We start from the raw sequence: 27,720 nt of genomic DNA, 5'->3' as shown, positions 1-27,720 counted from the left end.
TTATTTATTACAGTAAGTAGTTTGCCTTTGTTTTACACACTGGCTGAATAAACACTTACTTCAGCTTTTCCAGTCTGCACTGTTGGTTTTGAAACAGAGTGTTGAAGCTCTTCATTCCTGAGTTTGTGAGTTTAGTCCCACTCAAATTCAGCTCTGTCAGATTTGATGGGTTTGAATTAAAAGCTTCAGCCAAAACACGACAATCTTCTTCTGAGATAGTGCTGTTATTCAGACTGTGTTCAAAGAAACATATTTACAGTTAAAGTCAGATGTTATTCAGCATAACACACACCAGCAGCAAATTCACTGAAAGCGTTATTAGAACTTACATCAGTGTGTTGAGTTTACAGTGTTTATCTTTCAGTACAGCAGCAAGTTTCTCCAATCCTGATGGTCCAAGATCACGTTTACTCAGATTCAGCTCTCTCAAGAGTAACAGGTTTCCACCCAGAACTTTTTTCAGATGTTTACATGCTTCATCTGCATCATCACTCAAAAACCTGCAGGAGAGACGATGAAGTAGGATTCATCAAAGTCTTAAGTATAAAGAGAATAATGATAAAAAGCAAAGTCTAATGAATACAGTACATGTGTGAAATGCTTTATGTGTGCAGCAGACTACATTAGTGAAACAATATAATAATCAATAAATTGCCTGCATATCATTTATTTTGTATTAATTCATTCAGTCTCACCTCAGTGTTTTAAGTGTATAGTCTGGTTTCAGTAACTCAGTGAGCTCCTTCACTCCTGATGGTCCAGGATCATTTCCTCTGAGATCCAGCTCTATCAGGTGTGAAGGGTTTGATCTCAGAGCTGAAGCCAGAGCTGTATAACCTTCTTCACTGATGCTGCAGTCTGAAAGACTAGATAGAGAAAATTGAGAATTATATATATACAAGTGACTTACACGTGAAGATAATAGAATGGATTCAAGTCATCTGAGAGTAGCAGTATATTATTGGTATGATAAATTTAAGTTACTAAGACTACAAGTCTAAGTCGTGTGTGTGTACGTGCGTGTGCGTGTGTATGTGTGTGTGCACGTGTGTCTTCATTATAATCAGTTTAGCAAAATCGTGTTACAAAAAATGTTATGATTATTCTTTTTTTAATCTTCAATAAACTCACCTGAGTTTTTCCAGTGTGCAGTTTGTGTTTTTTAATCCACTCTGGAGTTTCTTCACTCCTGAATCCTGCAGATTATTGTTGCTCATGTCAAGCTCTTTTAGACTGGTCTCTGATCTCAGGATTGTAGCCAGAGCTGAACAGCTTTCCACTGTTACACCACATTTACTAAGACTAAAATAATGAACAGGAGAGGAAGAAATTACAAACAGTGATGCCAGCAATTCAAACAGTGATTATTGAGAATGAACACTCACATGAGTGTGTTGAGTTTACAGTGTTTATCCTGCAGCAGAGCAGAGAGTTGATTCACTCGTGTGTCTCCTAGTTCACGATCACTCAGATTCAGTTCTTTCAGGAGTAACGGGTTTTTACCCACAATTCCAGTCACAAACTGACAGCCTTCATCAGCAGCAGGACTCAAAAACCTTCAGACATGAAATAGAATTTATTTTAATTCTTGAAACTCAAAATGCAAGAACAAATCGCACAGAATAATTCATTAGCAGTATTTTTCTTACTAATTCATATGCATAATTTATTTATGAAATGATTCCTTGTCTCACCTCAGTGTGTTCAGTGTACAGTGTGGATCCTGCTGTAAATCAGTGAGCTCCTTCACTCCTGATTGTCCAGGATCATTTCCTCTGAGATCCAGCTCTATCAGGTGTGAAGGGTTTGATCTCAGAGCTGAAGCCAGAGCTTTATAACCTTCTTCACTGATACTGCAGTCTGAAAGCCTACAAACAGTAAAAACAGCAATGTAAATTAACTTTGCAATTCAATTTCATTCATTAGTGCACAACAACAAACCATGAAACTACATCACAGCTTAGAGAAGCAGAAAGATGAGGCTCTGCGGTGATTGAAAGTGTCCACTTTTGAAATCCCCTTATTCAATTCATTTTTATCTCTATAGTGCTTTTTTCTCCATTTAGATTGTGTCAAAGCTTTTAAGTTCTAGTAAATTAAACCTCAAATCCAGTGTAATGCAAACATCAATGGTGAAAGCCAAAACACTGAGGCCTCATTTACACTAACACGTTTTAGTTTTTAAACGGTGTAAACTTTGTATGCTTAATATTGAGGGAAAACTTCCAATCGGTGAATGTCTGCAGATTCCTCTATTTTTAGATGTCTCTATTTTCCCATTTACACAAACACAGAGCAGCAGCGTTTTAAAACCAAAATGGCCTCTTTAGTGTTTTCAAAACGCTCCATTTTTGGGGCTCGAAAACTCTGGTGTAATGTGAATGGAAGGCATAACCGTAGCAAAACTTTTGAGTTTTAAAACTAAAACACTTTAGTGTAAACGGGGCCTGAATCATCTGTGTTTCTGCAGTTGCATTAAAGAAATTATTGATAGTGTTTGGGCATCACAAGATGCAAGTAAATGATCTACTGTGAGGGAGTCAGAAAGCTCTTAGTCTGGTTCATTTTAGACACTAATCTCTCCAAATGAGACACCAGCATGTTCATATCAATCTCTGTCTGGCACTGAGAAGGTGTGCAAATGACCAGATCATCAAGATAGGACAAGGCTCCTGCATTCCTTAACGGAAAAACAATGATCTAGCCTAAATATACTCTATTTCTGAAAGGAACTGGGTTCAAAAACGTAAAGAATCCCATCATAAGCCAATGCACAATACTCATTTTAGTTTGTTTTATAATCAAATGTACTGACTTGAGTATCTCCAGCTCACACACAGGATTCTTCAGTCCCTCACAGATCTCTCTGACTCTGGAGTCCAGCAGACGACTGTTGTTCAGGTTCAGCTCTTTCAGGATGGTTTTGGAGGAGAGAACTGTTGCTAAAACTGATGAGCTTTTCTCAAGCAGCTTACAATTATTCAGCCTAAACACAATAACGGCACTATTTAATATACAGCATATATTTAACCCACAAAAGATCAACAGCTCTGCATATCTACTCACACACTAGAAGTTTTAATGGATAAATCATGTTGACTCACTTGATTTTCTCCACTTTGCTATGAGGGTCCATCAAAAAAGCAGAGATTTTCTCTCCATCCAGATCTCCTAATTTATCTTCACTCAGATCCAGTTCTGTCAGTAATAATGGATTTACATCCAGAACTTCAGTGAGAAAATCACATGACTCCTGTGCAGCAGGACTTTTCAGAAACCTGCAAGAAGTATTTTTTTTTTTAATATATTTCTCACAATTTAATTGGTGTGTTTGCTTTATTTCCTAATCTAAACTAAACAATTTGAACCTCACATCTACATTCAAACTGTTTATTTTACATAAGTTGCAATTTTATCACCTGATGATTTTTAAGCTACAGCGTTCATCCAGTAGTAACTCAGTGAGCTCCTTCACTCCTGATTGTCCAGGATCATTTCCTCTGAGATCCAGCTCTATCAGGTATGATGGGTTTGATGTCAGAGCTGAAGCCAGAGCTTTATAACCTTCTTCTGTGATACTGCAATCTGAAAGACTAAAGAAAAAATATTAATTTCTTTAATTTATATTGATGAGAAGAATTGGTGGAAATCAGAAAAAGACAACAAATTAAAAACTTCTAAAATCTTAGATTACTTAGTACTATTTGAAGTTATCAGGAATAAAACTGCAGTTTATATTCATGTTTTGGCTGAAGCAGATTCTTAAACCTGAAAACTGGTAAACATTTCAAAATAATGAAAGGACCAGCAAAGAGTCCTGATCTGAACCTTATTGAAAAATTACATAACAATCAATGAACTGTAGAGATGGCTGGAGGAAGCGGAGACTTAAAGAGATCGTTCATCTAAAAATGAAAATGCTGCCATCTTTTATTATTCCTTTCTGTATTCATAACCTATGAAAGTTTTGTTCTTCTGTTGATCACAAAATACATTTTGAAAAATGCTAGTAGTTGGCACCCACTGACTCCCATGGTAATTGCTATCTCTACAATGGAAGTCGACAGCAACAAGCATTTTTAAATATGTCTTTCATAATGTGTTCCAAAGAAAAAAAAAAAAAGTAAACTCATTTACTCGCCCACATGATAGAAAGTAAATAATGAGGTATTTTTTAGGCAGGGAACTATCCCTGTAAGATGTGACATACTTGCTGACACAGACATAATGAACAGATTTGTCTTGATGTTAGATTTATAATTAAAGTAATAATAAAATATATTTTTATTTTGTCATGACTTAAAATGGACATATTAACATGTAGAAATGTGTATAACTGAAAAATACACATTTGAGTTGTTCATTCTGTGTGGACAGAAAATATTTGCTATTCGTGATTCACACAATAATATTGGTGTCAATACAAGTTAAATACTCACATCAGTGTGTTGAGCGTACAGTGTTTATCATGCAGTAAAAGAACAAGCATTTGAAAGCTGTCTGAGAGTCCTTGTTCATGTCCACTCAGATTCAGCTCTTTCAAGAGTAACAGGTTTTTACCCACAACTCCAGTCAAAAACTGACAGGCTTCATCAGCAGCAGGACGCAAAAACCTTCAGACATGAAATAGAATTTATTTTAATTCTTGAAACTCAAGATGCAAGAACAAATCGCACAGAATAATTCATTAGCAGTATTTTTCTTACTAATTCATATGCATAATTTATTTATGAAATGATTCCTTGTCTCACCTCAGTGTCTTCAGTGTACAGTGTGGATCCTGCAGTAACTCAGTGAGCTCCTTCACTCCTGATTGTCCAGGATCATTTCCTCTGAGATCCAGCTCTATCAGGTGTGAAGGGTTTGATCTCAGAGCTGAAGCCAGAGCTTTATAACCTTCTTCACTGATACTGCAGTCTGAAAGACTGTAAATGAAATAAGCGGTTTAGTTCTGCATGTTGCATATTAAATAAACAAAATAACCACATAAATAAAGTTTTGCAAAAATCTAGGCCAATATGCTTTTTATAAATCAATTTAGGCAATATTTAGCCACACAATATATCTATATCTATATCTATATATATATATATATATATATATATATATATATATATATATATATATATATATATATATATATATATATATATATATATATATATATATATATGATGCTTGAAAAAAATGCCATATTTAATGAAAATACATTATTAACCTAACATGTTGAATGATCAGTACATTCAAAACATAAATCCCATCATTATTTATTAACCATCATATTATTTAAAAATGTATATTTGTTTTCAGCCAACATAATAAAGAGTCATTTTAAGAATTTTGTTCACTATACTAATGTGAAAATGTACAAAATAAAAATACACACCTCAGTTTCTCTAATTGGCATTGTGTATTTTCCAGCAGAGAACAGATCTTCTCTACTCCTGAGTCTCCTAGTTTATTCCCACTCAGATTGAGCTCTATCAGGTGTGATGGGTTTAAATTAAATGCAAAAGTCAAAGCAGCACAACCTTCTGCTGTAATCCTGTTATTATTCAGCCTGAAGAGAAAGAAAACAAAGAGAGGAAACATTTCCAGATATAACACACAAGTATACAAAAGGAATTATAGTTGTAATAGTGTTTCATTAGACAAAGGGTAATAATGTACATCCAGGTAGATGTTATCTTAGAATAAAGCCAGGTGGGCTTTTTAGCAGCTTTTAATTAAGACTGAAGCGCTTTATTCTACAAGGAAATAAATAAATAAAATAGATTGAACATAAAACATTAATATGTGCTGTAATAATTCACCAACTCTTTAAATAGACAAAGCTTGAAGGATGAAAAATGTAAACAATTGCAGCATACAACATTCAGACACAAGATGGCACCAATTTAGTGATTTCATTTAAAAAAAAAAATTCTTACAATAATATACATTATTTTTATACTTTTGAAAACAATGTGCAATACTCACATGAGTGTGTTGAGTCTACAGTGTTTATCCTGCAGCAGAGCAGAGAGTTGATTCACTCGTGTGTCTCCTAGTTCACAATCACTCAGATTCAGTTCTTTCAGGAGTAACGGGTTTTTACCCACAATTTTAGTCACAAACTGAAAGACTTCTTCTGCAGCAGGACTCAAAAACCTGAAGAGAAGATGTTAAATTTAATTCACTTTTAAACGTTTTTTAATGAAAAATAGCATCTGACAATGTATAAAATCGGTTAATTTTCTTTGATTAAAAATAATTTACTAAATAAAATATTTGGATGAAAAGCAAAAAAACAAATCCCAAATAATATCTGAACTCAGTTTTGCTTTACACTTTGTATCCAGTAGTATCATTTATTTTGTATTAATTCATTCAGTCTCACCTCAGTGTTTTAAGTGTATAGTCTGGTTTCAGTAAATCAGTGAGCTCCTTCACTCCTGATGGTCCAGGATCATTTCCTCTGAGATCCAGCTCTATCAGGTGTGAAGGGTTTGATCTCAGAGCTGAAGCCAGAGCTTTATAACCTTCTTCATTGATACCGCAGTCTGAAAGTCTAGAAAAGCAAATAACATTTTTACTTATATACTGTATTTATATATATACAAAATTACAGAACTGTTATTAACAAATTTAAGCAAATAAAGACATCTGCTCACCTGAGTTTCTCCAGTGTACAGTTACTGTCCTTCAGTCCATCAGAGAGCAGCTTCACTCCTGAATCCTGCAGATTATTATTGCTCAGGTCAAGATCCTTCAGACTGCTGGAGTCTGATCTGAGAACTGAAGCCAGAGCTGAACAGCTTTCCTCTGTTAGATTACACTTACTGAGCCTGAAAATAAATACAAACACTGAAGATTCACAGCAGATCTATAAAAGCAAGATGTATAGCTGAATCAGCAAACAAAATGAATTAAGTTTAAAAAGCTCAGAACAAAAGATAACATACTGTAACATTCATTTGTTCTACAAAAACACATGTTCTAATAGCTGATGGCTATTTAAGACAACAAATAAACAATTTTGAGAGTGTTGAAAATATTTTAAAGGGCACCTAGGTTACCCCTTTTTTCAGATTTAATATAAGTGTTTTGCATCTCCAGAATATGTCTGTAAAGTTTCAGATCAAAACACCCATCAGATTTTTCATTATACCTTTTACAAGATCCTATTTTATACATTTTTCCACCAGGGGGTTGTAGTCCTCCCCGCCTACCATTTTTAGTGCCTTTCTGCATGCCATAATCTTCTACCTCGGCTGCGTCAGACAACAGACAGACTTAAAGGAAGCAGATCTCAGGTAGCGTTTGTGAGAAATACTACAGAAAGAACTTTACCAATGAGTAGTTGTTGTGCAATTACATCGATGAGTCACACACAATGTCATTACAAAGTTCACACGTGCGCACACGCATACATACACCGCAGCAGACATTCACACACACAGACATACAGAGCGCGCATTTAGCTTTGCACTGTTTTTGAACGCAAATGTGACAGGATACAGCTTAATCTCTGCTGCTGTATAAATATCTGTTATGTTAATGTACAAAGTGAAGTTTTAAAAACTAATTTCGAGAGGAGCATGTGATATGATTGACTGCAGCTGGTCAACCATCTACATTCATTAGATAGCCAATCAAATTAATCCTAACTCACCATAAAAAGCCTAGCTAGACCTACTCCCTTATCTTCGTTTTCTGAAGAAACCACCCATCCACCCCTTGTTTTCCATTCCTTTTTTACCACAGGGGAGCTCTCGAGAAACACCTGATCTTGTACTCCCCTCACATGCTCTATGGACCTGGCGGGAGCCCTGGGCTCAACTATCTCCGAGCTCAGGGTTCTCTCCCGGGACAGCATGTCAAACCTGCTAACAGTTGTCAAACAATATATAAGTGTAAACTCTTAAAATAAACCTGATTTAACGTCCACAAACCAGGATTGAAGTGTCTTCTTTTATAATTGTTCTGACACGTGGCTGTACTGATGAAGTAAAGCTGAAGTAAATCGCTGTCGCAATTGATGATTGATGATCCTAGAACTGAACAGACCTTTTAATCCTGGTTGCTTTGTGCACGTCTGGTCTTGTTGACATGATTATACACGTGACAAGTTAATATGCGCAGCTGTCAATCAATTCGGTGGGCGGGGAGACCGCACTCCTACATCAAGTTGCGGTCGCTCTAAAAACCGCTCCAATTGGTCCACCGTTTTTATGTAGTTAAATAAAAAAAAAAGGACTGGGTGCGTTTATATCACCCCAATATGGCGGTCTATACACTATATCTACATACGTCTGTACAAACAGCTTGAAAAGTGGATTTTTCACCATACTATCACACCAACACTATTACATGTCTAATATTTCAGAATTGTTAATTGTTGTTAAAGTAGTCACTTAGTATCAAGGTTTATGAATCTGGCGCGGGACAGTAAAAGTGAATGAAGATGCAGGTGATTAGGCTATTTAGGTATTGCATGACCGGCCTGACCAGTCATTTGTCCAATTTTAGATGGTCTGTTGTCATGAGACCCTCATGCTAAAACTCACAGCCACATGTATGCTTGTGTGTGGCACCTCAAAAGGCAGAGGGTAAAGGCCATGCATGTCTGTCAACCACGTGCTTACATTGAAAAACAATGGAAAAGTAGCACAGCTTGTTACAAGTTGATCATATGCATGATAAAATTATGACAGAATTAAATTTATGTAAATGTAATTTAAGCCATATTAAGTCATAATTTAAGATTTTCTTTCAAGATATTTTTCAAATGTTTGTTGCATGAGTAAATAAATTCAGTCAAAGAATTGTTTAAAGAGACAAGCAGTCAAGTTATTATCAAAAGACAAGGTAAAAGAAAATCAGGAAAGATGTAATTTTACGCCCATCTATAAAGCTGTAATTATAAAGTTATGCGAATTATAAATAAAATATACTATTATTAGTATATGTATGGTTCTTAGGTAAAAAAAAATAAAAATAAATAAATAAATAGCATAAGCAAAAATCTGTATTTGCGGTGACACTTAACAGAAAATCTGAAATCAACCTAAAAAAATTACAATGGGTGCATCTCTCTAAGAAAATAAGTTATTATTTTTCCTGATAATGACACTTAATTAACACCCTCTGCATACTGACCAAAGTTTTGCTTGAGCTATGAACTGTTTCACACCTTAGCTCAGCATCTCAAAACCACCATTTAAATTTTATTTTAAGCTTTAGTCCAGTGAAGAGCAGCTTTTCTCCCAATTCCTGTAGAATATTATTGTACAAATACAGCTCTTTAAGACTGCTATCCGATCAGAGAACTGTCCTCAAAGCTGAATAGCTTTTGTCTATTAAGTTACAACTAGTTAAACTACAAGGGAAAGATATAAGATACACAACACATTTTCATTTATTTTGACTGACTTACAGTGCTCTTTTGCAGGTTTTGATGACAGCTAATAGCCTGATGAGACACTCGTCTGATTTCTTGAATTTCTGAAGCTCAAACTCCTCCATCTCTTCATCTGATGTCAACAACACAAAGACCAGAGCAGACCACTGGGCAGGTGAAAGGTCAGAAGATGAGTACCTTCCTTTGCTAAGGTGGCTCTGGATCTCTTTCACCAGAGTTTGATCGTTTAGTTCATTCAGACAGTGGAACAGGTTGATGGATCTCTCAAGAGAAAGATTTGCTTCAAACTTCTGCTTGATGTAATGAACTATTTCCTCTTTGATCTGGTCATTGTGGTCTTGCTGCTGATCTACTGTTCTAAAGAAGTACTGAAGTATTTTCCATTTGCTCCAGTTATTGTGGTCTTGCTGTGTCAACAGGCCTTTTAAGATTCCACTGTTGGACTGGAGTGACAGACCAAGGAGGAAGCGAAGGAAAAGGTCCAGGTGTCCATTGTCACTCTCAAGTGCCTTGTCCACTGCAGTCTTCAGCAAATCAATCATGGACACATTTCTATTTCTTGTGTTTTGATCAAACACACTTCTATTGTTGATGTTCAGAATCAGATGTGCATAAAGGGCTGCAATAAACTCTTGAACACTCAAGTGAACAAAGCAGTACATGGTACCAAGAACAATCCCTGTTTCCTCCTTAAAGATCTCAGTACACATGCCTGAGAACTTTTCAGCTTTATAGACGTCAATACCACAGGCTTCCAGGTCTGTTTCATAGAAGATCAGGTTGTTGTTTAGCAGCTGCTGAAATGCCAGTTTCCCCAGTGAAAGGATGGCGTCTTTATCCCAGGACACATCTGGTTTGTTTTCTCCATCATACTTTTGTCTGCTCTGCTTGATCTGAACGTGCAAGAAGTGTGTGTACATTTGTGTCAGAGTCTTGGGAGTGTCTTCAGTGTTTGATTCCTGCAGTGTTTTGGAGGCGTCATCAGCCTGATTGTTTTTCACATTTTTTCTCTTCTTCTGTAAAATGTTCTGGAGAACAGTGGCTGAAATCCAGCAGAAGACTGGGATGTGGCACATGATGAAAAGACTCTTTGATTTTTTAACATGATCAATGATTTCTTTGGCCAGACTCTCATCTGTGAGTCTTTTTCTGAAGTACTCCTCCTTTTGTGCATCATTGAATCCTCGTATCTCTGTCACTCTGTCGATACAGTCAGGAGGAATCTTACTGGCAGCTGCTGGTCTGCTGGTGATCCAGATGAGAGCAGAAGGAAGCAGATTTCCCTTGATGAGGTTCGTCAGGAGAACATCCAGAGAGGCTGGTGACGAAACATCACGACACGTCTCATTACCAGCAAAGTTCAGAGGAAGACGACATTCATCCAATCCATCAAGGATGAACAGGACTTTGAATCGATTCCTTCTTGTAAGGTTCAGTCCTTTTGTCTCTGGGTAAAACTGAGTTATAAGCTCCATCAAACTGAGTTTTTCTTTCTCCTTTAAGTTCATCTCTCTGAATGGAAGAGGAAATATGAAGCTGATCTCTTGATTTTCTTTTCCTTCAGCCCAATCCAGAACAAACTTTTGCACAGAGACTGATTTCCCGATGCCAGCGACTCCTTTTGTCAGTACAGTTCTGATCTGCTTGTCTTGTTCAGACGCTTCAAACAAACGTCTGCATTCAACCTGTATCTCTTGAGCTTTATGACGTCTGGAAGTAACTTCAATCTGCCTGACCTCATGTTCAGTATTGACCTGTTCACTGCCACCCTGAGTGATATAGAGATCTGTGTAGATGTTCTTCAGGAGTGTGGAGTCTCCTTGCTGTGCAATTCCTTCAAACACACACTGATACTTCTTCTGTAGGCCACATTTCAGCTGATGAATGAAGAACAGCTCATCTACACACAGAGGAATATACCTTTAATTTTCATTGTTCTCTTTAATATTTTATAATTGACATTATGACATTGAGTCTCTCACCTTCTAGAGTATCTGCAGCTTCATCTTGCTTCATTTCTCTCAGGAAGTAAAGTGTAAGATCAAGAGCTGTTTCTCTGATGCTGCATCTGTTCTTATTAAAATCCTTTACAAGGTATTGTGTGTTTTCTTTTCGTAAGATTTCCTTAAAATTTTCCAACTCTTTCTTCAGGAAGTTGAACATTTTGCTCTCAAGCCCCTACAAGCAAAATAAAAAAACAGAACAATTAAAGAGACAGTTCAACCAACACTGAACATTCTGTCATCATTTACTCGCTCTTTACTTATTTTTAACCAGTTTGAGTTTCTTAATTCTGTTGAACACAAAAGAAGATTTTTTGAAGAAAGCTGGAAATTAATGATGAACCGATGAAAGTTGATGATTACTGGTTTCCAGCTTTCTTCAATTTATATTTTTTTGTGTTCAACAACAGTAAGATACTGGTGTTCAAATTAAGAAAAGGTCTGGAGCCTTTGAGGGAAAGTAAATAGTGAGTGTTTTAATTTTTGTGTGAACTGTCCCTTTAAGCCACACTGCACATCCATACTGATTCAGAACGTTCGAGGTTACAGAAGTAACCCTTCGTTCCCCGAGGAGGGGAATGGAAGTGCCATAGAGTGGATGAAATCCACGAATGGGAGGATTTGGTTCAGAAGCCGCTTGTCTGAAAGAGTATTGAACGTGCCAATGAATGCAATGAATTGGCAGCGTAAGCTTGCACAGGTGTACTTCATTGCCAATTATCCCAGCATATAAGCACACTTGGAGCGAGCAGACGCCATCTTTTTAGACGCCATCTAAGGGACAGTCATTATGGCGACGGAGTATGGCACTTCCGTTCCCCTCCTCGGGGAACGAAGGGTTACTTCTGTAACCTCGAACGTTCCCCTTCGGTTGGGGAACTTCAGTGCCATAGAGTGGATGAAATCCACGAATGGGAGAAGTATGGAAAGCGCCATAATGACTGCACCTTACCAACGCCCCCGATGAGGGGATTGTCAAGCAAGCGTGACGCACCCACATCATGGGAGGCACGGTCCTCCAACGTGTCCCTGGCCCTAATTTATCCTACTTCAACAGAAGTTTTACGGATTTAGATATATTTTTGGGTCGTGAGCATCTAGATAATTCTAGGAAAATACGACAGTACGTTGGGAAGCGTGCAATCCCGATAGGGAGAACGCTGCGGAGGCCATCCGTTACCCAAGGGGGGATAGATGGCAGAATTTACATATGAACTAGCCCTAAAAAGGGGGAGTACGCATAGCAAAAGAGTGGTTAGCGGAGAGGGAAGACACGGGTCCGCCCAGGGGGGGGACTTAACCGTGGCGGAATAAGCATATGGGATCGCCTAGTGGGGATCACGCTTAGCAGGCACCTTTACCCAAAACGCGGGCTGACCAGCGGGCAGACCTACAACGTAGTGGGCCAGCAAGTGACTCCTCCGCTGAGTCAGTGCTGGGGGCCACGGAGGAATCTGCAGGGCTCACCTGACGGGGAACTTTACTGACAGATAAAAAGGCGCACGTACCTCCGTGTTAGGGAGAATGGCGCAGCAAGCGTGTTTCAACACTCTACCGAATTGTTTCCTCAATCACCAAGGGTTACCTAATACCCTTGAGGAAACCGGCTCCACTCGCAGATTGTAAAACCTTGCAAATGTGTTGGGTGTCACCCAGCCCGCAGCTCTACAGATGTCTGTTAGAGGGGCGCCGCGTGCGCGCGCTCGAGAGGATGCGAAGCTCCGAGTGGAGTGCGCACGCGCTCTCGGGGGACGCGGCTCACCTCGGCTCTGATAGTGAAAGAAAGGCATCCACAATCTAGTGGGAACTTATTTCGGTACGGCACTTCCCTGCTGCCGACCACTATAACAGACGAAGAGCTGCTCAGATGATCTAAACTCTGAGTGCGGTCCGGATAATACGCAAAACGCGAACTGGACAATAAAGAAGGGCTGGGTCTGCCTCCTCCGAGGACAGCGCTTGCAGGCTCACTACCTCTTATTAAAACGGAGTGGTAGGAACCTTGGGCACATATCACGGGCGGGGTCTCAGGACGTGAGAGAAAGCCAGCCCAATTACAGGCACGAGTCACTGACCGAAAAATGCCTCCGGGTCCCCGACCCTCTAATCGATATCAACGCGACCAGCAGAGCTGTCTTCAGGGACAGAAAGATACTGAGTCGAGGATCGAAGGGATCTGACGTGGCTTGTGTAGCGAGGGCGAGGTCCTAAGAGGGCATGAGAGGGGGCGGGGTGGATTAATTCGCTTAGCGCCCCTGAGGAACCCGATGATGAGGTTATGCGTTCCCACGGTGCTGCCAGCCACGGCGTTATGAGAGCGGAGATGGCAGCCACGTAACCTTGAGTGTGGAGGGCGACAGCCTGCTCTCCAGCTTCTTTTGGCGTAAAGAAAGCACAACGCTGATCTGGCAAATTACGGGGGTCTTCTCTACGAGAGACACACCATTCAGTGAATAGACACCACTTCAGGGCATAGGCGCGCTGGGGGGGGGGCTCTAGCCCGAGTGACGGTATTAGCCACCGCAATCGGAGGTTACCTAAGTCTTCCTCGCGTCTAAGGACCTCCAAAGATCGGCGAGGGTGCCAGATGGTGCCCTGTCCCTGAGAGAGTAGGTGCTCTCTCGAAGGGACTGCCAGGGGAGGGCTATCGCGAGGGAGAGCTCTGACATCCAGGTTCGGTTGAGCCAGAGGGGCGCAACCAGCAACCTGTTCCTCGTCCTCCCTGACCTTGCACAGTAACTGCGCGAGCAGGCTCACTGGGGGAAACGCGTATTTGCGCATGCCCTGAGGCCAGCTGTAAGCCAGTGCATCCGTGCCGAGAGCACTCGGTCAGGGAAAGAACAACTGGCAATGAGTGATCTCGGGGGAAGCAACAGATCGATCTGGGCTTCCCCGAATCGCGCCCATATCAGCTGAATAGACTCGGGGTGGAGTCTCCATTCTCCAGGACGTAAGGCTGCCGTGAGAGCGCATCGGCTGCACGGTTGAGCTTGCCTGAATATGAATGGTGAGCAGCGATTTCAGCCGCGGATGACTCCAGAGGAGCAGACGGCGGGCGAGCTGAGACATGCGGCGAGAGCGCATACCCCCATACGGCTGATACAACAGCGCCAGGCGATATGCCAATGCAACTGGGTACCTTTCCACAGGTCCGCAGCCGCATGCCCGCAACGCACAGCCCCCCAGCCCGTGTTGGAAGCGTCTGCTGAAACGACAACAAGACTGGACGCCTGTTCTAGAGACACCCAGGCCTGTAGGGTTAGAACAGAACCCTCAGATCTGTTTTTTTGCAAAGGCTAGCCGCGATCTTTACTGTGCAACAGTCATGGCATCGCAATGACAACATGAACTGTCCACGAGCAGCGCATTAACATGCTGGACCCCCAGGCATGTAACGCAGTGCCCGTGCCCATCATCCGAGGACAGGAAACCACCGCATCCAGAAACGCACAGTCGGAGGGCCGTCCTGAAAAGGACGTGCTGCACGACTGTGTTGCTCTTTCTGTGAAGTTTGCATCTTTATACGCACCGCTCTGGAGGACCGGACCCAAAGAACGCCAGGCAAGGGAGAAACCCAGCTCGACCGTCTGCCGCTGCGTGTACACACTCTGGACCGGGAGAATGCTCTCGTTCGCTCAGAATCGCTGGTCACAGCAGGAGGAACCCTCATCGACGAGATCAGAAAGTCTCTGAAGCGAAAAGGATGTCGTCTGCTCGCTCCAGGTGTGCTTATATGCTGGGATAATTGGCAATGAAGTACACCTGTGCAAGCTTACGCTGCCAATTCATTGCATTCATTGGCCCGTTCAATACTCTTTCAGACAAGCGGCTTCTGAACAGAATCCTCCCATTCGTGGATTTCATCCACTCTATGGCACTGATGTTCCCCAACCGAAGGGGAACAATATATTCAATAATAAAAAACGTAGTTTACAATGTTTATTTGCTGTTAATTTTAACAAATAAAAAATAAGTGGAACTGTCTGCTTTTATATAAAAATGGTTTAACTCGTTGTTTTATTGGACCAGAGAAGACATTTTCTTGATGATAAGTAACTTTGCCATTCCAATAATTCTGCTAACCCTAAACTAACAAAGCTATACTCCTTTAATATTCTAATGGGAGTCAGCTGAAACGCTGAATAAGTTTAAGGCTGAAGCCAGAATATGATTATGCACTGTGCGTTTATGTTGTTAGGCAGCCACTATATAATACATAGTTGACTCTTTTCCAACTGCAGTCTTGTCCTAGATGTTGTCATCATGTGTTTATGTCATGTTTCCCCATGCGCAGTGTTTTTTGTTCCTCGTCCGGTATTGAATTGTCACCCCTCCATGTTCTGCCTGTGTTTTAAGTTCGAGTGGTAAGTGTGATTTTGTACAGACTTGTTTTTGTGACAACACCGAGTCTTGTACGTCTGTGAGAGAGCCATTGTGACATGCACAGAGCGCAGTGTCAAAAATTCGAAGTCTAGCAGGTGGTAAGATTACATGATTGCATAAGCATAAACTCGCTGCATTACAATGTCTAATGTGGACTATCAAAATAAAGTGTTTCCAAATAATTTTATAATATTATTCATACTTTAGTTGTAATTATAATTTAGTTATGCCTATTTAATTAGTAAACGAACTACTGTGTTTATTATAAATATTAATTATATGTTGTTTTATTATAAACGCAAGAACATGTGTACATTTCTTACCTTAAAGATGCACTGAAGGTCTTTGAAATTATTGCAGCTCCTTTGAGGATGGAAGTCAGATTCTAATGTCTTATATTGAAACCTGTGAGCAAATAAATAAAATACTGATTTGCAGTCTTATATTAAGTAATCACAGAAGATTATGTAACAGTGAGTGTGTGACCAAACGGTAGAAATGTATGAAATACGTTTTATTTGATTTTGTTTTTGTCTCACTGAAGTTTGGCATGTGACCTTTTGACTGGTCACTCTTCACAGACACAGAGCTGGACACATGTGAGCCTGATCTTACACTGAACACACAAAGAACAGAAGAAAACAGATGTTTTACTACAGAAGAATCTTCAGCCAAATTTGACATCAGTTAATTTTGATAACATTAATTAAATTTAAGTTATTAAAGTATTTGCCCCTCTAATGACTATGAAAGAACCTTTGCAAGCTTCACAGCATGATTCATTTTTCATCATGAATGTATGTGTTATGTGTATTTTTATGACTGAAATAAAGATCAAAACCAAGTTCAATAAAAGTTACCAGAAAATGTGTTGATTTTTTTTAATATAGCATTAACTAACCAGGTTCTAACAAACATACCACTGTTTGGGTAGAAATGCAACGTTATAATACACATGAAATGCCTTTTGGCTGTTTTCTTCTTACTAAAGTTTGCCATGCCACCTTTTGAAATTTCACTCTTAAAATTTAACAGACCTGAACACATGTGAACCTAATCTTACACTAAAGTCACAAACATACCATGCATACTCTGGCTTGAGCAGAATAATATTATTAATGTGTATGTGTGTTATTTGCATTTACTAACCACTAAACGTCCTTCAGGAAACCATAACACAACATCCTTAAGTTCTATACTTCCATTAAGCTTACTTAGTTTTGTTAAACATTCTTATTCAATCAGGTTTAAGCCCCTTTTAACCTTGAACAAAATAAAGTAATTATGGTATGTTTTGTTTGCATTTGACATGGCAATAATTAAAGGTTTTGTTCTTTAACAGGAACATTCTGGTTTTGAATTCAAGACTTCAGTATAAGATGGTTCTGTGAACAGCCAGTCTCACCTGTGTTTTTTTGAGGAACTCATTTTAAATGCAGTCTTTTCCCTCACTTCTATGACATACTAAACATTAACAAAGGTGAACAATGTTTGTGTAGCCGGAGACAAGCAGATGTTCATCACGAACTGATCATGCTAATGAGTTTCTGAAATGAAGATCATAACAAATGCAATTAGTATACAGAAATCATTTAAATCCTAGTCTAATATACATTCAAATATGCTTAGTTAAACATTGAGGAAAAACAGTATGTTATTACACGTTTATTCAACAAAAGAGCAACATTAAAACTGGCCTAATAATCATTTCTAACGTACTGTATCGACACCTCAAACCAAAAGAATTGGCCCGGGCACACCGGCCTAAAAGCTATAGAGGAACTTCCGCCTGCACAAAACACAGTAATCACAACACGATTATAACAACACAATTATCACATTATCATAACACGATCATAACAACACAATTATCACATTATTACAACACAAATAAATCTTTTAGATTTCTTTAGACAGTTTAAACACGGGCAGTTTAGACACTGACACTTCTTTTGGATTCTTGCTACCTTTTTCGCGTTAATCTTTACCAACAGGTGTAATCTGTAAACGCTTCACATTTAAAATATGCTAAAAATAGCCAATACGAAATAATTATACATATACTTACAGTTGTACATAGACTTGTTCAGCAGGAACAGAATCCAGAAGTCTCTGAAACACTTTCGGTTTGTCGGCTGTTGTACACACTTGAGGCTCTTTTCGATTGGTGTTTGTCAAATGACACGATTTCATCTTGGAGAAAATGAAAGTTGATCAAACCTAGCGCCGCCAACTGGATGCACAACGAGACTCCATTAACGACAGATAACAAACTGCACTAATAATGTAAATAATGTGCACACTTTCCATGTTCATGCTTCCTTGTTTTGTGGTATATGTAATTTATTTTGTAGTTCAGTGTTGTATGACCTATTTGTAATCTTAATAAAATTACATCTTTCTTCCTACCGTCATTTCCTTTTCATTTCCAACATTCTTGAATCTGAAATAGATGTCTTATTTTAGACTTGCTGTTTCATTTTTCCTTACTTCAATTAAAACAGGTACCTTGATGTCTACTTAAAGCTATTTGCTGATATTTTAATGCTTTGCTAGAAGATCATTTTCCTGAACACATATGTGCTAGTAAAATGCTTAACCCAAATATCAAGTATTGCCAAGATTCAGACACCTAGTGAGTGCAGCCATATGTCCGTGTGTATGACAGAACATGCTTGAATTTTTTCCATCTGTAAAGCTATGGTGGCTAATAATTCTGTATTAAAGACTACACTGTTAACCCTTAATGTAGATTATGCAGTAAATAACTGTAAATTAGCCAGTGTTTTGCTGTAATAAAATTAAACAGTATTTTACTGTAAAAGGAGCCGGATTTATATAAAATTTTGTAGTGCAAAGAATAAATTACAGTAATTTACTTAATGTACCCATTACAGATAGTTACTGTGATAATAAATGGTAAATTACTGCTCAACCATTATTACCCCATGTCCTCTGATGCTTTATGTTACTATATATATATATATATATATATATATATATATATATATATATATATATATATATATATATATATATATATATATAAATATATATATATATATACTGTTCAGTTTTGGTATGTAAATGGCCAGTAATGAGGATAAAGTGAGACAATGCATTGATGATAAGCTAATTTCTCTGCAGCCATCTCTGTGTTTTCTTTGGTTCCTTTTATGTTTTTAACATTGAGTATCAAGAGTCAATTAATGTCAATGTCACAGAGCTAATTAAAAGGTAAAGATATCAACGAGATGCATTTAAAGGAAAAAATATTCACACAGAGCAACCAAATTATCACAATCATTTTTATAACTTTGTTTACTTTTCTATAATTAATATAATTAGTCTAGTTTAGCCTATAGTTAAGCTTTTAAATGGCACTTTAAGCTGAATATTAGTATTTTGCTAAATAACTAGTAAAAATGTGTTATTTAAAAAAATATCTTAAAAAGCACGTACATACATTTTTGCAGGACTCAATGAATTTGTCTGGAAAACTTCAAATGAAGTAGGTAAAAGTGGCATTAACAGTATAGTATGAAGGCTTTCCTAAATAAATGTATTAATCAGGCTATTTTATTTATTTATTTATTTTTATTACTACAGGTTTGGAACAACATGAGGATCAGATTATTTATTATTATTATTATTTATTTATTTATTTTTTTGCTTTGGATGAAGCTTTTATATATATATTTTTTGTTTTTATTCAATGATATGTGCATGATTGTGATAAATGTAGGCAGTTCCTTTGAAAATATGCTATGTACCAGAGATGTCAAACTCCTGGAGGGCTGCGGCCCAGCAGAATTTAGTTCCAGCCCTGCTTCAACACACTACCTTTAGATTTAGTTTGATCAGGTGTGTTTAATTAGTATAACTGCACTGTTACTCTGTAGATTGTGCAGTAAATAACTGTAAAATAGCCAGTGTTTTGCTGTAATAAAAGAAAACAGTATTTTACTGTAAAAGGAGTAGACTTTGTATGAAATTGTGTAGTGCAAAGAATAAATTACAGTAATTTACTTTATGTACTCATTACAGATAGTAACTGACAATAAATAGCAAATTACTCTTCAACCATTACTGTCCCATCTACTCTAAAGGTTTATGTTGCTATTTATAGAGACGTGCATTTTAAAGGCAGAAAATAATGATTTAGGCATCACCACACACTCCCACAGGCTGTCTTATTCTAAACACAAAGGAGTTAGAAAGAGTTTTCAGAGAATGCTGGCCCTTTAAGGGAGCCAGGTGTTTGATTTGTTTACTGCTGAGTGTGCTCTATGCTATGTCCATCAATTCAGATGTAGAGTCTGATATGTTTTAGGCTTTAAATAAGTATCTACAATGAGTAAATAAAATGTGTTCAAATGTTTTTGAGGGTTTCTAAAATAAGGCTGTGTTTTAAGTTATATTGTTGTTATCTTAAACTGTGTACTTGAAAGCTACATTGTTAGCTAGTTAGCCTCTCCTCATATAACTTCTTACATTACTTTTGTTTAAGTATATGTATTTATTGGATATTGCATACTGCCATAATGTACAGATGCTAACAGTTTTATGTATCTTTCTGGCAACTAAGCCAAAATTAAATTCCATCACCTCAGTAAGGTAACATGTGCACATCATCACAGGAAATCACAAAAACATGATACACATAATCATCCACACACAAAAGCTCCACTGTCCGGTCCCAGGTTGTGAGTTTGTTGCTAAGTATTTTTCAGAGCAGTGTTTCTACCTATGAATTTATATTAGAAACAATAAAAAAGTTTGTTGTCATGAGATTTTTTTAAGTAAATTATAATTATAACAATAAAAGATTGGATCCTTTGGTTTTTCGGTGTTGCCAACTTTATTTTATTATTTATTTATTTTATTTTTTTTTACTTTTTATTTAGAGTTGACACAGTTTTTAACAATTTAAAACTTTAAAATTTAAAATAATTATTTTGTGTTTTTTTTTTTTTTTTTTTTTTGCATGGTCAGTATTGAGGAGAGAGTAACACATTTCACTGCAGCACTTTGTGTGTGTTTTTGTGTGTGTGTTTATTGGATATGTGATTGTGATTGTAATAAATGTTGGCAGTTGCTTTAAAAGTATGCTATATACCTGGGCCCGGTTTTTCAAATGTCATCCACTAGGATTTTGGATAAGGGATTGGATCAAATCTTGAAAATGGGTTTTTCAAAAGAAAAAACAGATTACATAATCAGATTAGATCACGTAATCCAATCTTGGTTTTGATCCGGATCAAACCTTTAGTTTGGGTTTTTCAGACCTTTTTTGTAGGATATTTTGTAGAATATTTTTGGATCATACAGTATCTTACGAGATATACTATTTATTCATAAGGTTTTAATTTTATTTGTTCATCTGTCAGGCTATAGTGAGTATAGGCTTTAGTGTATTCAGCCTTTCAGTATAGGCCTACAGCAAAGTAGAACGAGTTTGGCCTCAAAATAATCCCCCAAACAGCTGTCAAAACTGACCAAAAACAATCAATTTTATTCTTTCACTAATTGATAAATATATTCATCACAATGAAAAATATTTTTCTTTTTACAATATTTATTAGTGATGCATGCAATGATTACAGAATAACAAAAAAAAATGCAAAGAATGGCAATCACTGATTTTTGAAATCTCTTTTAACAATTGCAAAAAGAGACTTAAAGGGCAGAAACACAGCTTCATCTGGCAGAGAAACAACTGACTCTGACCAAACTGCAGCAAACCAAGGCCAATGACTTAAGATCCGCTTCCTAAAGGCTACGTTCAGACAAATTGGTCTCTCCACATCAGATGTGGAAGTCTGAACTTATTGTGGAGTTTTTTTTTTACATCTATATTTGAAACTTGCTGCTGAAAGAGGATGGGGTGGGGTTTTTCTTGTTTTTATTATTTATTATTATTATTATTATTTTAAGTTTTCATTTCAAATAAAAATAAAGATATATTGACCCCACGCTGGCTATTCTACTCTTTACATATCTATAGTACATTGTGTTCTCCTATCCTGTTTGAGCACTTATTCAGATTTAGTGATCCTGAAAAGTTCTTATCCGGATCAGATTGATCCGATCCAATGTTGCTTTAAAAACTGGCTCAAAAAGTAAGCTGGATTACGTGATCATGGACTGCAAAAACAGGATTACTAAATCCGGATCAATTTTATCCGGATTAAACCTTTTGAAAAACCGGGCCCAGGGGTGCTCAATCCAGTTCCTGGAGATCTACCTTCCTGCAGATTTCAGTTGCTATCCATATCAAACACACCTAAACCAAATAATTAGGACCTGGACACCACTTGATAATTACAGGCAGGTGTGTTTGATATGGGTAGCAGCTGAAATCTGCAGGAAGGTAGATCTCCAGGAACAGGATTGAGCACCCCTGCTATATACCATGGGGGTCAAACTCCAAGTTCCTGGAGAACTGCAGCGCAGCAGAGTTTAGTACCCACCCTGCTTCAACATTACCTGTAGATTTCTAACAAGCCTTAACTAGTTTGATCAGGTGTGTTTAATTAGCGTTACAGCTTAAAGTCCCGGTCACACTGCACTTTTCTCCCTATAGACTTCCATTCATACGCATGAGAGTACTGCAGACCTGGAATGATAGCTCATGCGACAAATTTCATAATTCGCAGTATTGGAAAGTTCAAGCTTGGAGAACGCGGACATGCGAAATCACATCATGTGATTGCTTGAGACCAATCAAAGATCAAAACATGGCTTCTCTGGCTTGCTTTTTCAATCTCTAATTATTTTGTTTAATTCCACTACTCGCTTTAATTCCACTTCGCAGTGCAGTATGACAGAATTTTGCTTGCTCAAACGTTAATGTGACCGCAGCCTTGCTGTGCAGACCTGTAATATGCAGGACAATATTTATATCTGCTGATTTCTTAATTTTGTTATACTTTTTCTGTTATTTATTTGTTTAGTGCCAAAACAATAAAATTAATTTGTCTGAAAAAATGTTATGCCTTCTATTTTTTAATAACAGCCAAGGATACTGATTAATTTTAGTAACACTACAATAACTATATATGACATACTATTAATGTGTATATGCAGTATAATGCTGTGATTTTTAACACTAAAATACAGTAATTAACTGTACAAGGTTTCCAGTTAGTTACCACTGCTGCTCTATTACAGTAAATAACTGGCAACACTGTTGCCAGCTACTCACTGTAATGGTTCAGTTACAGTAAATAACTGGCAACACTGTTGCCAGTTACTTACTGTTACCAAACTTTTACAGTGATTAGCTGGCAACAGTGTTGCCAGTATTCTACTGTAAAAAAAAACCCGGTAAGGTGTAACAGTGTACTGATCCATGACTTCTAAAGCTATAGAGCTGATCAAGATGCATCCTGAGTTTAGCATCTGTAAGAAATGAAAACACAAAAATAAAAACACACTCAAAGCACAGATTATCCTTCTCTGTGTCTTTTTTGGTGTAACTTTTCATGTGTATCATGTGTCGTGGGTATTATCATGTGTTTTTTAAGACTTCCTCTCGATGGGTAACTCTTCCCGCAGTGATCACATCTGTGCGGCTTTTCTCCAGTGTGGATTTTCAGATGATCAATAAGTTGTGCTTTTTCTGTGAAACTCTTCCCACATTGAGCACATGTGAAAGGTTTTTCTCCAGTATGAATGCTCATATGACGTGTCAGACTTTCTTTGTATGGGAATGTTTTTCCACACTGAGAGCAGGTGAAGTTTCTTTTCAATGGAAATTCACTTTCAATCTGTGAGCAACTCAAATGTTTTTCTTTAGGTTTGACATGATGTTTCTCCTCATTTATTTCCTCACTCTCCTTATTGTCCTCCATCAGGTCTAAAAGTCAAAGGAAAAAGGTTTAATTTTCAGTAAATATTAACATTCATATTATTAGTTTTTTAAATATTATTTGCACATTTTATGTGTTGAAAATGATTACTTGTCTGACCAACTACACAATTAACTGAGCATTAAAAACTTTGCCATACATTTGAACCCATTCTTTCTGATATTGAAAGTCAGAGAATGGAAGTCTCAATGCTGGAAAATATTCAAATAACAAAGACAGCATGATGACACAAAAAAAGGGAGCATGCAATTATGGGGTTGTCATAAACACTGCCACAGCTGATGGAAATCCATCAATCAAGCCTCAGTTAGAGATCATATATGCATTTAAAACAATCAGACATATTAAGCATTGGACAAAAATCCTGTAAAGGAAAGTTTTTGGACTACACAAACAATGACCTAATACTTGATCTAATGTTGCTTCATCCTCTATCATTAGACAGAAATTTGACTTTAAAACTATATCAACCCTTTTCCACCTTAGAAACATTGTCAAGTTTCGAAATATGTTGTGAATATCCAATGTCAAAAATTAAGTTGATGTAATGTGTTCACAACCTTAACTGGACAATAGTAATGCTCTATGAACTAACTTTCTGTTCATCATGTTCAACGTTATTCTGTTTTTTTATTGTACTAAATAAACAAGCTACAACTGTTACAAAATCCAACTGGTAACATTCTAATTAACATTTTAAGGTGTGCAGTTATTTTCAGAGAAAGGCAAATAGATTACTTAGTTCCAAACAGGTTCTGGCTGCATTACAGCTGTTGTGCAGTAGCTAATGGACTTTATGCTGAGACAAAGTCAAAATAATTGGTGAAGTTAATTAATGTAAGCCACAAAGTTTTGTTTTATGGAAAAAATCTACACAGAAAAACAACATGACATATGACCAATTGCTTTAATAATTGTATTTCATAAAACAGACTACAACAATTTATGTAATTTTAATAATTAGGTTACTATGCATTTGTGTGATCAGCATCTAGTCAATTTCCATTATATTTACTTTTAAAGTCTGAAATCTACAAATACTGACCACAATAGTTAAATCTGACTAATTGTTGTGTTTAATATTTTGCCATTTTACAGCATCATTAATAAGGTATTAAGCACCAACCGTTTTGTTTTTCATTGTCTTCATGCTTCACTCTTAAGGGTTCTGGATCACTCCAGTTCTCTCTGTAATCTTCAATAAACTCTGTTTTTACAGTTTTTTTTTTGTTCCTCGTGGTCATCTGAATGATTTCTGCACCAGTAAACAAAGCTCGTTTTCATCACATCGATATCACACCGTGAACTTTTGAGAATCTTGACTAAAGGGTTGTTGATGGTGCTGAATGATGTCAATTACGTAAACACAATGCTGAAATACGTCGCCACGTAGCTCAGAACTTAGACTGAAAAAAAGTCTTATTTTAAATTTGTTTATTCAGAATTGCTCGCAGGTGTAATATTAGCATTTATTATATTAATATACATTGCACATCTTATGTAATCATATTTTGATATACAAATACAACAGACTTAGTTTATGTTTGAACAGCTTAATATTTATCGAAAGGCTTTTGATACAGTTAATCATAACATTCTTTTAAACAAATTGATCTCTTTTAATCTCTCTTCTTTTGCAATTGATATGTTTTCATCATATTTATCCAATAGATCTCAGGCTTTTAAAATTGGTACAACAACATCACAGGCATTAGGTTGTTCTGTGGGGGTGTTTTTTACTTTTCCTGATGTATATCAATGGCCTCTCTCAGGTAATAAACATTTAGATTCTTTATTGTACGCAGATGGCACTGTACTTTTTGTGTCTGGATCAAGTACAGACACAATTAACAATAAATTAAATACAGATCTTTAGCATTTACATAAGTGGCTGCAAGACAATCATTTGACTATTAATGTTAATTAAAATTATCCATACCCTATCCCATCACTTTCTCAAATCAAAAACTTTCCATTGTATCCACATATCAATATTTGGGAATCATTCTGGACTCTCACCTCACTTATTTTAACCATGTTCAAATTGTTTATAAAAAGCGGAAACAAAAGCTATGTTTAAAGGAAAATTAGAACAGAAACAGAAAACTTTTTTTCTGTTTCTGAAACTTATCTACATGCTATAATCTTGTCTTGTCTTACTATTTGCCTATTTGGTCTCTCACAACAAAGGATAACTTGGAGCCAATAGCTGAACTGTACAATAGGGCCTATAAGATTCACAACAGACTTTCTGCTCTATCACTTTCTAATGCTTTAACCTTTCAAAACTACATTATGAACACAGGTGTTAAACTGTACTATACATTTTTAAATAGCGCTACCTCAGCAGCCCTTTGTGTTTTGGTACCAAAACTCAACACAAGGACTGATCGTTCCACCAGATCTGTAACAAATGGATGTTTGCCAGTCCCGGCTTTTAAAAACTGTTATGGACAGAGATCTTTCTTTTATGTTTTCACAAAAGCCTGGAAGGAGATCTAAAAACAATAAAACACTGAGAATTTTTTAAAAATCACATGCTCGTCATCTGATGGTCAACTATCGCTGTAGCCACTGAGATAGTAGCCTGCATTTCTCTACTTTATATGTTTGGTGATTGTTTGTACTGTGTTGATGGATGAGATGTCTGTCTGTTTTTATGTTCTGCAGAGAAGGAACCTGCTGAAAAACAGCATTCATGCTGAGTCAGGCCCGGTTATCTTTGAATCTTTTCCTGTTTAAAAATGATAAATAAGCTTGTTTTTCAAGCTTACAAAAAAAACTATTTGAAATCTAATGAATCAATTCGTTACACTTATTTTGGTAAATTGATGTGTGGTAAGAAAATTAGATCAGGCAAAATCATTAAGAAATTATATATTTATTAAATATGCTGATTGTTACTTCTGGAGATCTGATTATTAACCATACAATCACATGGAAAAAAGGTGAACAATGTAAACTATAAAGGTTAAACTACATACATTACAGTGACTAGAGCAGAGGAAAGACACACATGCCTTAACTGGTTAAAATAGTATAGCTGATCTGAACTGATGAAGGAGAAACTCCATCCAGAACAAACAATATAGACTGTATAATTGTCAGCAGACACTTATAGCAAGCGTAATATAAAATACAGTAATAAAAATCTGCTATGTATAAATGTAAGAGCAGTAATGCACCTATTTTAAAAATAGAATTTTCTTGTTGTAGTTTTACTGTTGAAACATTTAAGAGCTGCACTTAAAAATGACACAATAAAATATTTAATTGCATAATAAATGTTTGATTCCACATGAAAACGGTTAATGATTCATTATCAAGTCTCTAACACAAGCTGCATTATTTGCTTGTCATTCTGAGTCTCTTTACCTGATTTAACATTTATCATCACATTTTATTCCTACATTTTACCACAGTATTGAGACTCTTCTGCGGATCCTTAATTAATGTTCACTGATCCTCTCATCTTCATAGCTGACTATGATATACAGCATCTCGAGTCATCAGGCTTCGGCAACTGATCCTCTATTCTGTAGCTAAAAACCAGAAGAGAAAACAATCAAAGTTCGGTGAAACAAATTGGTTATTGTTCGGTAAGCAAATGTATATTAAGTTCCTGTAATCAAAACAATAATTAACTTAATATTCTCCTGCACAGATACTGTATTTCTAAAACAACTTTTGTGTTTCAAATTAAATAAGTTTAAAGCCGTAGTTGTGTTCATGAGTTTTTCTGTGACTGAAGAAGAGTCTGTGAGTGCTGAGAAACATTTGTTGTTTGTAGTTAAAGTAGAGAGAGTATAGAAAAGTGTCCCTCTTGAAGCTGAATCTGCACTGATTTGACCAGTGTTTCAGTTTAGCTATTAATATAGCAGCTGCTCTTTCTGCTCTTTTCTTCCTTTCTTTTCATCTAATGCAGACACTGCACATTTTGTGCTCAGACAAACCCTCAAATAAAGCTTGATGATCATTAAATAATTACCTCTCAGACATATCTGAAAGATTTATTCACATCTCAGAGGAAAATGAAGATCTTTAATATCAGTGTTGT

General features: G+C 37.0%; 3 protein-coding genes across 7 annotated transcripts in view; 1 reads left to right on the top strand and 2 right to left on the bottom strand.

Moving 5' to 3' along the window:
* Positions 1-18,423, bottom strand: part of LOC147838413 (uncharacterized) — a 48,412-nt gene extending 29,989 nt beyond the window's left edge. For 2 of the 4 annotated variants that reach the window (XR_015521401.1, XR_015521400.1), the window contains exons 1-21: positions 17,858-17,994; positions 17,195-17,336; positions 16,301-16,405; positions 16,113-16,194; positions 11,386-11,581; positions 9,419-11,303; positions 6,654-6,827; positions 6,380-6,550; positions 5,980-6,150; positions 5,387-5,560; positions 4,752-4,925; positions 4,440-4,613; positions 3,420-3,593; positions 3,105-3,278; positions 2,816-2,986; positions 1,695-1,868; positions 1,386-1,556; positions 1,132-1,302; positions 696-866; positions 330-500; positions 60-233 (exon numbers count right to left, since the gene is read on the bottom strand). Coding sequence is in view for 2 of the 4 variants with exons in the window: in XM_087303298.1 (XP_087159424.1) it covers positions 60-233; positions 330-500; positions 696-866; positions 1,132-1,302; positions 1,386-1,556; positions 1,695-1,868; positions 2,816-2,986; positions 3,105-3,278; positions 3,420-3,593; positions 4,440-4,613; positions 4,752-4,925; positions 5,387-5,560; positions 5,980-6,150; positions 6,380-6,550; positions 6,654-6,827; positions 9,419-11,303; positions 11,386-11,581; positions 16,113-16,194; positions 16,301-16,405; positions 17,195-17,217 (4,880 nt within the window). In the remaining 2 variants the exon portion in view is untranslated. Of the gene's footprint in view, positions 1-59; positions 234-329; positions 501-695; positions 867-1,131; positions 1,303-1,385; positions 1,557-1,694; positions 1,869-2,815; positions 2,987-3,104; positions 3,298-3,419; positions 3,594-4,439; positions 4,614-4,751; positions 4,926-5,386; positions 5,561-5,979; positions 6,151-6,379; positions 6,551-6,653; positions 6,828-9,418; positions 11,304-11,385; positions 11,582-16,112; positions 16,195-16,300; positions 16,406-17,194; positions 17,337-17,508; positions 17,579-17,857; positions 18,023-18,198 lie in introns of those variants that run through there. The other 2 variants (XM_087303298.1, XM_087303299.1) reach the window with 2 other exon arrangements.
* Positions 1-27,720, top strand: part of LOC147838394 (uncharacterized) — a 900,722-nt gene that overhangs the window by 49,835 nt on the left and 823,167 nt on the right. The window lies entirely within an intron of this gene.
* LOC147838412 (NLR family CARD domain-containing protein 3) overlaps positions 26,529-27,720 on the bottom strand; it is a 20,810-nt gene continuing 19,618 nt past the window's right edge. The window contains exon 13 of one of the 2 annotated variants that reach the window (XM_087303367.1): positions 26,529-27,205. In XM_087303367.1, the coding sequence (XP_087159493.1) occupies positions 27,148-27,205 (58 nt within the window). In that variant the 3' untranslated portion in view covers positions 26,529-27,147. Of the gene's footprint in view, positions 27,206-27,719 lie in introns of those variants that run through there. The other variant, XM_087303368.1, reaches the window with a different exon arrangement.

This window comes from Danio rerio, chromosome 22 (genome assembly GCF_052040795.2).
Source record: "Danio rerio strain M-AB ecotype USA chromosome 22, GRCz13ab, whole genome shotgun sequence".
NCBI lineage: Eukaryota > Metazoa > Chordata > Actinopteri > Cypriniformes > Danionidae > Danio > Danio rerio.
This window is presented reverse-complemented; position numbering and strand designations above follow the sequence as displayed.